Below are 9,919 nucleotides of genomic sequence, written 5' to 3' on the forward strand. Positions count from 1 at the left end.
TTTTCAGTGTATAAGTATGATATTATACACTCTTTTGTTCATTGCTAGTGTAGCACATAGTATCTTAGGGAAAATGGATGGGGAGTAAATAAAGTCACAGCAATTGTTGGACTCTAGTACATGGAAGTAAATTTGAAGAAGGCAGTGAACCACTGTAGCCTGTGCCTATGAAAACGTGACTAATCTTGTGGGCCCTTATTTTCCTCCTCTATAAAACAAAAGTAGCTATCTTTGTCCTAATGGCTTCATAAGGCTTGTATGAAGTGTAAATGAAACAATTTTAAAAAGGTGTTTGGGTGTGCTGTCCCATTTGGAGCATGCCTGCATCCTTCCCATCCCCCTCCCTCTTTTCTTTCCCCACAAACATGCATCTGCTGTACTCTAAGGGTCCCCACGAGGCTTACAGCCAGGGGAGCAATGGGCAGTGGCAGCTAATCCTGGGCTACTTCCCTCAACCTGTCTCCAAGGCCCCCTTTTCTCTAACTTCTCAGTGTAGGCTCATTTCCTTCCCGCGAGGTTTCTAGAGAGCCAAAGCAGCCCTGCCTAGTCTGTCTTCTGTTGCTTCTTTTATTCTAGGCCCTTTCTTGTTTTACTGTTCCCATCTTTAATATATTAAAAAAAATTGTTTGGCACATCGTAGATTATTAACTAATCTTCGTGTCCTTTCCTCACCTCCCCCTCTTTTCCTCCTTGCCTTAAAACCATAGCTCTTTTATTAACCAAAGACCAAGTTCCATGTTAGAAACTCTGTGCCAGGAACCAAGGAACAGTCTCTATCTCTCCCCCCATCTCTGCTGAGAGTCCTGCCTAATGTCCAGAGAACCCCCAGTGCCTGTCGCTGAGTCGCAGCCCTCTGCTGCCAGATGCCACATCTCCTGGTGCCAAATGTCCCAAGTTGTGGTGACATATTTCCCGTCTCTTATGCCACTAGGGGCTGATGACCATCACTCTCTTTTATTAGGGCTTTAAAAATATCTCACTCCTTTTAAAATGGCAACACAAATTTCAGGAAAACCATCCCATATTTGCTAGCAAGAATGCTCATGTCAGCTTTGCAGAGCAAACCTGTCAGGAGCTCCTGTCAGATCTCTTAGCTAATATACAAATGGGAGCAGATGCCAGGTAATTGCAGAAGCCTTGGTCATTCAAGCAGAAGATAAAGAATTTGGAGTCAAAAGGAATGCTTTCCCAAGAGAGCAATAGAAGTATAGTTCTTCCCTTTTAGGTTTAATAAGTATCGCCAAATAATACATTTCCCATATTTAAAAGGAGGAAGGATGTCTGCCCGTGGCTCCCTCTTTGAACTCCCATAGTATTTCCCGTGGACCTCTCAGTGCGAAACCTTACTGTGTTGTAGTTATCTTTTTGTTTGTTTGTTTGTTTTGGATATCTCCATCTATTTTGGAATTCCTCTAAAGTATGTGCAATTAATTATGTCCTGTACATATTGACACCTGCTTTGTGCATCAAGTCCAGTATAAGGTTTGGGACATTAAAAAAAAAAAAGTTAGACTTGGACCCTGCCTGATTTGCATCCTCACAGTGATAAGAAATGCTAATAACTGTTTTGCAACTGAATTCACCAGCTCCTTAGGCTTTTATTTTGACCCCTTCTTGTGTATTTCTGGAATATGTACATTATTATTCATTTTGTAGAAAGAGTGGTGGTAGAGGGGGAGGTCAATGTTAGTAAGACCCGCGTGAAAGCAGGAGTGCTCGCTTTGGCAGCACAAACCCCGAGCGAAATGCAGAGAAAAGGTCCAAGAGCCGTTTGATAAGAAAACAAAAGTCTAATCAGAGAAGTAGAAGAGACCAAAGTGAGGCAAGTTCAGAAAGAATTGATGACTGTGTGGGACTGGGAGGTGGGATGGCAAGGACAGGGTTCAGAGACTTCTCTAACGCCTCCTGTTGTCTTTCCTCTTAAAGGAAAAGCTGTTTTTCTGGCAAGAGATAAACATCACCTCTCAGACATCTGCCATCTGATCCGCCATGATGTGCCCTACCTGTTCCAGAAGTATGTGAAGGAGTCACACGGAAAAGATATCCGGGTGGTGGTGGTCGGGGGCCAGGTGATAGGCTCCATGCTGCGCTGCTCCACGGACGGCCGGATGCAGAGCAACTGCTCTCTCGGTAAGGTACCCACGCTCGGAGCCCGTTGGTCAGAGGCCAGCAGGACTGTTCCTTAGGATGTTTGGACCCATTCAGTAAATGTGCACCCATCTCTCCTACCTTGGCAGGCCCTCTGCTAGGTGCCAGGATCAACAGCTAAGACTTAGAAACACACCCTTTCCTCTAGCAGCAAGCCGTTAGGAGGAGGACGGAGGGGCATAAGTGCTGTCTGTGACAGAGGTCAGGCCACGGGTGTCAGGACACAGGTTTGAACCCTGTCCTGCAGGTGTTAAGACGTAGCCATCAGGTGTACACAAGGGAGTGACAGAAGGATCCACGTTTGAAAGAACAGACATCCGAGGAGAGGATGGATTGCAGGCATCAGGCGAGGCAAGCAGACAAGTACAGAGGCGGCTGTCACAGCTCAGGGTGAGGGTCTCCACCAAGGCAGTGGCGGGGGGCGAGCCTATTCCGCTTTTATAGTACAACTGAAAAGTGTTCCTTTCTTTTATGTATGATGTTATTAGAAGGCTACGGTTTATGTTTGGGTCAAATGCATAACCCCCGCCCATGAACCTATTGATAAAGCCTGTTTTCTGCTTTATCAATGAAGTAAATGAAGATGTTCCAGGAGGCTGTAAAAGTTTGTCCCCAACACAGAAAGCTGTTGTCAACCTCATCAAATGAATTTGTATGTTAGTAGTATAAATAAAAATACCTCTTGTTATTATTTCCTAAATCTCCAGATGAATGTCTCAAGTCTCGTGACTAAGAAAGAGGCAGAGACATTGATTTCATCTTTCCTTCATTAATACTGGTCAAGCAATTTCCATGCGCGGACTCGGGGAGATGTTGAGAGTGTAGTGATTACTGACAGAATCCTTGCCCTCCAGGAGCTTATGGCGCAGTTAAGGGGAAGACACATAAACAGATCATTGAAAAATATTGTGATAAAGAGGTGTGAAAGAAGCAAACTCTAGGCTCAGGTTGATATAGTACTAAGAAGCTAACATATTATCTCATTTAATTTCCTTGATACTACTATGCAGCGCCCTAGTACTGAATCTTATGTGTTATTGTTTTGTCTTTTTTAGTCACCTTGAAGAATCTTCTCTAACAAAGAACTGCATGGTTTTGTAATTTATCCATGTTACTTTTCTTGCTGAGCTGTTTTTATAGCCTTTTCCTTATACAGTGTAATAGATGGGGAAAGGACCATGTCAAGGTAATGACATTAGTTATTGAACCCAAGAATACAAGACATAAGTCTTTCTAGGGAGACTAAGGGAGACAATTAAATCTGAGATCTTAGCTTTTTAACAAGTAAAGGTAATCTGACTTTCCGTCCTCGGTATAGGATTTTGTCTCACAGGCCTCTCCATCTCTCTCTACATGAAAAATAATGTTAATTCTGGGTTGTTGTTTTTTCTAATTATAAAAGGAATACTTTCTCAATGTAGAAAACTTGGAAAATATAGCAAAGTCAAAGGAAAGGTATTTATCATTAATCCCATTGACTAGAGACAACCAATGTTAATATTTTGGTATCATTCCTTCCAATCTTTTTTTCTAGTAATATATTTTTGCATAGTATGGTTATACTGTACAGTCCTTAATCCTACATATTTTCCTATAGGATCACAAACTCTTATGAGTACTATATTATTATAATTTTAATAATTTTTAATTTATTTTTTAAAAGTTTTCCATTGATTTGAGAGAGAGAGGAAGAGGAAGGGGAAGATGAGAAGGGGGAAGAAGGGACAGAGAGAGAGAGAAAAGCATCAACTCATTGTTCCACTTTTTTTTGTAATTCAGTGAGAAGAGGGGAGGCAAAGAGACAGACTCCTGCATGTGCCTCGACCAGAATCCATACAGCAAACCCAAATGCTCTACCCATCTGGAGCGTTGCTCCATTGCTCAGCAACCGAGCTCTTCTTAGCGCCTGAGGCAGAAGCCATAGGGCCATCCTCAATGCCCAGGGCCAACTTGCTTCAGTCAAGCCATGGCTACAGGAGAGGAAAAGAGAGAGAGAGAAGTGAGAGAGTTGAGGGGTGGAGAAGCAAATGGGTGCTTCTCCTGTGTGCCCTGTCCAACCAACTAGGGCCTCATTGCCCAGCGTACAGACATCTCGGATTCAAAATCCAGTCAGGGCACACAGAAGCAACTATTGGCTTCCCCACCCCTTTTCTCCCCATCTTCTCCTTCCACAGCCAGTGTTGAGTGTGGCCCTGGGTGCTGAGAATAGCTCTGTTGGAGCACATCAACTGCAGGTCCTGAAAATAGCTCAGTACTGAAGCATCGGCCCCACATGGGTTGCCAGGTGGATTCAGGTCAAGGCGCATGCACGAGTCTTCCTCCCCTCCTGTCATCTAAAAAAAGAAAAGAAAAAAATGCCCTATTCTCTGCCCTTCCTCTGCATTTCCCCCTCTTCTCCTTGACAGGTTTTTTGACTTGTTAGTCAATGTCTGATGTCATGGTTACATCACTGTGCTTTCCCCACAGGTGGTGTGGGCGTCATGTGCCCGCTGACAGAACAAGGCAAGCAGTTGGCTATTCAGGTGTCCAACATCCTGGGCATGGACTTCTGTGGCATCGATCTCCTCATCATGGACGATGGTTCCTTTGTGGTGTGTGAGGCAAATGCCAACGTTGGTTTCCTCGCCTTCGACCAGGCATGCAACTTAGACGTGGGTGGGATCATTGCAGACTATGCCGTGTCCTTGCTGCCAAATATGCAGACTGGGAAGATGGCTGTCCTCCCAGGACTCTCTGGTCCCAGGGAGAAGAAAGAGCCAGATGGCTGTGCCTCAGCTCAGGGAGTTGCAGAGAGCATCTACACTATCAACAATGGGTCTACCTCTAGCGAGAGCGAGCCTGAACTAGGAGACGTCCGGGGCTCCTCAACTGGCACAGCAGGGCCCCCGCCCCCCACGCTGCCTGAACCCAGCTACAACATTAACAACAGGATTGCTTCCGAATTAAAACTTAAGTGAATTCCTGCTTTTTTGGGGCAGCATTTAAACCAAATCCTACTGCTTCCCTAGTAGTTTTGAATGAATAAAATCTGGACTAATGTGATTTCATTTGCACAGAAACTAGAAATCCCATCTGGGCACTCAGCATTCTTTCTAATGATGATTTAAGCAAATGGCCTGGTTTTGTGGTTTTTACAAAGACTGATCTAAAAACATTCACCAAGAACAACATCCTGACTGGTCAGTTTGAGACCGAGGTCTGCTGCAAGCACTTGGATATCACAACTGATTTTTTAAGGCGCTGACTCTGTGCTGTGCTTCTGACTTTCAGCAGTAGAGCCCATTAACTCAGGCTCCTGGAAACACTGTGCTACAAAGCAACCACCGGGTGGAGGCATGTGCAGAAGAGTTAGAATGTGACTGCTGTTATGTGCTTTTCATTGAGAGAGAGAGAGAGAGAGAGAGAGAGAGAGATGTGTGTGTGTGTGTGTGTGTGTGTGTGTGTGTGTGTGTGTGAGATGCTTGGAGGAATACGCAGTTCAAATACAATTAGAGGATCTATCTCTGCTCCCTATCAATCACCATCTCGACCATATTTGTCTGACTCTCAGGATATGGTGTTCTAAGGAGCTTCCTCAAAAGCATTTTCAATGAAGCACTTTGTTGAAAGTAAAATTGAACGTTCTTCATTCTTCTTCGACTTTACTGGTTGGCAAATGTCCTGCTGTGTAACCGGGGCATTCTACAAATTTCTTTGCCACTCCGAAGTTACAGGCCCTGCTTCAGCCACCGCTGGCCCCAGCAGCCTCTTGCACCTTTGCTGCCTTTGGCCTCAGCTGGAAATGCATTTCAGTGAGCTGGTGGCCACACACTATTTCTTAAGCGTGCACTAGAACCAAACACCCTGGACTTTGTTTTTAATGGACAGTTTTCAAGTGTCATCCAGTAGCCATTGATTTATATCATGGAAAGTTACTGGAAGATAATTGTTTCCCCCCTCTACTGAAACTTTGTGTACTGCTTAGCTGTAGGAGGTTTTCTTATGAGTTGGTATTGTAGGCCCGTTAGGTAGACACTCCAATCCCTTTGACATTCTAGTCTTATCCAGGTTCCAGAGACCTGTCCTTACCCACTTTTTCAAACTGGGGAGACTCAGGTATCAGGACTTACTCATTGCACATTGGGGGGGGGGGGGGCGTTGTATAATGTAGACATGACACCAAGTGCTTTTTGTTTCAATTCTTCGAGCAGTAGATGATGGTCCTTCCCCTGGGAGAAGTTGTGGAAAGGGTGTGTTCCACTTCTGCTATATGGAGTATGACTGATGATGAGCAAGGCTACCTTTTTAACCAAATACACCAAACGTATGCATTCAAGAGTTACCATAATCAGGGTTATTCCCTTGGGAAAAACATACTCCTGAGCTGTCATGTTGCATGTGCCAAGAACACATAAACTTCCTGTTTGGAGTTATCTTTGAAACTGTGCAAAGAAGGAGGGCTCACAAACTTAGAGTCAGGTCTTGTTTTTTTATACCACCCCTCCCAGAGGTAGTCTCAAGCTCCATCACCTAATTTTATTTACCACACTTTTCTTGTAATGCTCTTTGGCTGTTAAAAAAAAATTATCAAAAAATAAACTTACCCTGAAAAGCCAAGACTTAACAACATTGAGGAAGCTTATAGGAGAGTTTCCAAGGAGGTTTCTAGAAATATGATTAAGGTCAGCTTCACTAGACTAAACATAACCTTCCCAAGGTGACTATGAAGGCAGTGACACCCATATAAACTAAACTACTACTGCTGTTAATATAAAATGTGTATAAGGTCAAACAATTCCATTTTTTCACAACATATTTAAATAGAAATTGGCTTTTAAAATATTGTGGCTAAAATCAGATCTCACCAAGTAACAGTTGTACAATTAGAAAATGCTCAGCACCATGTAATGGAGATGTTACACACGGTTGTAGCTTAAATGCAGTCCAACATAGGGTGCATGCCCCTAAACTATAACTTTAGTAATGTGTCTTATACAGTTGAAAATGATACTTAACATAAGTTATGAAAAATGAACCTTTACATAAGTTAAGACATGTATCTTATGTTTACCACTCAGGGTAGGTTTAGAAGGATAGACCTAGGTCTGTTCCCTGGAATTGGCCAGATGTTCTCTATGTAAACATCGGGACCAAGTGATGCCCTTCTGGAAGCTGTATTTACTCATTCTCTGTTTAATATAAGCCCAGTCTTCCCACTTTATCTAAAAGCATGCTAGTGGTCTCTATCCTGAGCTGAGCAGAGCAGCTAGAGAGTGCCTCCACATTTGTGAAAGGGGGCCCATTTTCCAGCTGCTAATGACATCTGTAGTCATTGGCATCATCTCTTGGAAGCTAGCCCTGTCTGGAAGTGGAGAGAGCTGAGTCACAGCTGGATCAGAGCCCCCTCTAGGATTTCCTGCACTGGCTATGGACTCTGTGAGCCCCACTCAGGTGGCTGGGCCACGCCTGTCACAGCTACCCACGAGCTTGCTGGAAGGAACACAGGACACACATCCAGATCCTGGTTCTGGCTCTCCCCTGGAACAGGTGATTGAACTTGTACAATTAGGTGGCTTCTGTTGCCTCCTTTTCCATTCTTCAGGTAGGGAAGATGCCTGTTGCATTTACCTCTTGGGGGTGCTTTGAGGTTGAAATGAGTTCATTAATGAGGTTGCATTATGTGGGAGGTAGTGGAAAAAATTTGCCACATCTGGTTTTAGAACAGTTCATCACCCCTCCTCCAAGGGAGTTAAGGAGGGGTGAGTTCTGGGCATTGGCACACTAATCAGTGGGAGGGGCCCTAAGAAAAGGGTACAGCTTCTGGGAGGCTTTACAACCTGAAATGAGTAGGGCTCGTGGTGTATTCAAGCAGCCTTCTGGATGTATCATATATAACCTGAAACTCTTGACTCTTGTGTATCAACCAATAGTCTCTCGTATGTAACATAAACTGCAGTGTCTGTATACCAATTTCCCGTTATCTAGTAGTAGCATCTTGAAACTGGTCAAAACTTGAATGCCAATAGCTCAGTCACTCAGAATATATATGATTCTGCTCTTGGGAAAAATGTCTAAGCTATCTGATTGCTGATGGGCATGGGGTCAGCAGAATGAGGATTTGGGGCTTTAGATCTTTAGGATCTGATAAGCTGTATAAGTGGAGGACAAACTACTAGTGTCACCATTGCAGGCTCATTGCTCCCAGCTAAGAGGGCATTCCATGACAGTTGGGCATGCGGTGATGAGGGCCGGGAAGGAGAAAAGTCTGGGACATTTTATGACATTTCAGTGAAAGAAATAAGAAACTGGGATCATTTGGAATCATAGTGGGAAGGAGGAAGAAATGGCTCTTTTGTGGGTTTTCATGACAGAATCATGAATATGTATTGATAAGAGGTAGGGGGTCTATTGAAATTACTCTGTGTAAAGATAATAGGACCCATGGGTTCCCATCCACCTCTGTTGAAATGGGACAGACATGCCTCATCCCTTCGTTAAGTCCTGAAAGATGCTGGTCTTAGAATGCTCTGAATGTAAATGGGGGAGACTGAAGCAGCTAACTGGCCCTTCCAAGGTCGTCTAAGTAATAGCTGACCCTCCCAGAAGTGAATGGGCTGGAACAACCTGTGCGGGGAGCCCAGGGCCACAGCCCTCTGAGGGGCGTTTACAGAGTGAATCCAAAGTCAGTAAAACAGGGTACTTCAGCTTAACCGTCTTTTGCACCTGGAGTGAGGTTGCTATCTGCTGCCAGTCTGTGCACAGGTTTCGGGAAGAGCCCTGACAAACAGCACCTTGGTCACCATCCTTGAAGTTAAATAAATGTTCTTAGATCTACCACTTCAGCCTAACAGAAAACCTGGTGCTGTGTTTGATTGCCTCTGAGACTCAGATTGAGATCATGGCTTTTAAATGTTTTTACCTGGAAGACCATCTATCTTTCTTAAAACCATATTATACTTCCATTCCAGATCTGTTGGACCCTGCAGCTCTCCCTTCTAAAACTCACACAGCAGAGTATAAAGCATTCCTTCAAGCTTTTCCGTTTCGTTCTCCAGGTGCGGTTCCCGTGCCAACATGAGGCACTACCTGGGCCTGGTGCTGGCATCCTGACCCTGTTTGGTCATTGTGCTCTGCCATTTTCTGTTCACTGAGGCTCTGAGGCAACACTAAGAAAGTCACCTAGCAGGACAGATTTGAGGCCACAGGAATAATAGCATTTTGGAGACCAGTGCAGTCCCATTTTAGAGATGGGGATCTGAATCCCAGAAGCCAAGGTCATTTAGCAGCAAGGCTGGGGCTGTCTGACTCCTCATCCCATGCAGCATGCCTCCTGAGGGGGCTCTGTTTCTCCATGGCGTCTTGTACTTGCTGTCCTGGACTCACCTTCCCCCTCTCCTGAGCCTCCGCCATTGATTAAAAATGTGGTGATGACCAGCTGCGAAGGCTTCAGCTCTGGGATGACATTTAGGTGATAGCCCCAAAGCCTTAGATGCGACTTCCGTGGCTCAGCTCAGGGCCTGTGCCTGCCTTAGACCAGCTGAGACCATTGAGCCCCCAGCTCACACCATCAGTGATGGGAAGTGAGGGAAGTGGCCCCGCTCAGCTGACTGAAGGCTCCCTCGGCCCTATGTGGCTCACGTTCCCTCAGTGGGAAGTGCTTGGGTTTGTAGAGACCTCTGTGGGCCTTTGCGGAGGCCAAGGGCTTAAGGCTCCAAACTTCTCCACCAGGCACACCTGAAAGGGAATCCTGACTGATTCACATGTTCCAGTTGCAATCAGCCACGAAGTTCAG

At 44.9% G+C, this 9,919-nt stretch overlaps 1 protein-coding gene across 1 annotated transcript in view; it reads left to right on the forward strand.

Annotated features, from left to right (window-relative positions):
- RIMKLA (ribosomal modification protein rimK like family member A) overlaps positions 1-8,635 on the forward strand; it is a 30,625-nt gene extending 21,990 nt beyond the window's left edge. Inside the window, exons 4-5 of the mRNA XM_066376020.1 lie at positions 1,927-2,130; positions 4,615-8,635. Of these exons, the coding sequence (XP_066232117.1) occupies positions 1,927-2,130; positions 4,615-5,105 (695 nt within the window). The 3' untranslated portion in view covers positions 5,106-8,635. The remainder of the gene's footprint in view (positions 1-1,926; positions 2,131-4,614) is intronic.
- The last annotated feature ends 1,284 nt before the right edge of the window (positions 8,636-9,919 follow it).

Source organism: Saccopteryx leptura, chromosome 3 (genome assembly GCF_036850995.1).
Source record: "Saccopteryx leptura isolate mSacLep1 chromosome 3, mSacLep1_pri_phased_curated, whole genome shotgun sequence".
Lineage (NCBI taxonomy): Eukaryota > Metazoa > Chordata > Mammalia > Chiroptera > Emballonuridae > Saccopteryx > Saccopteryx leptura.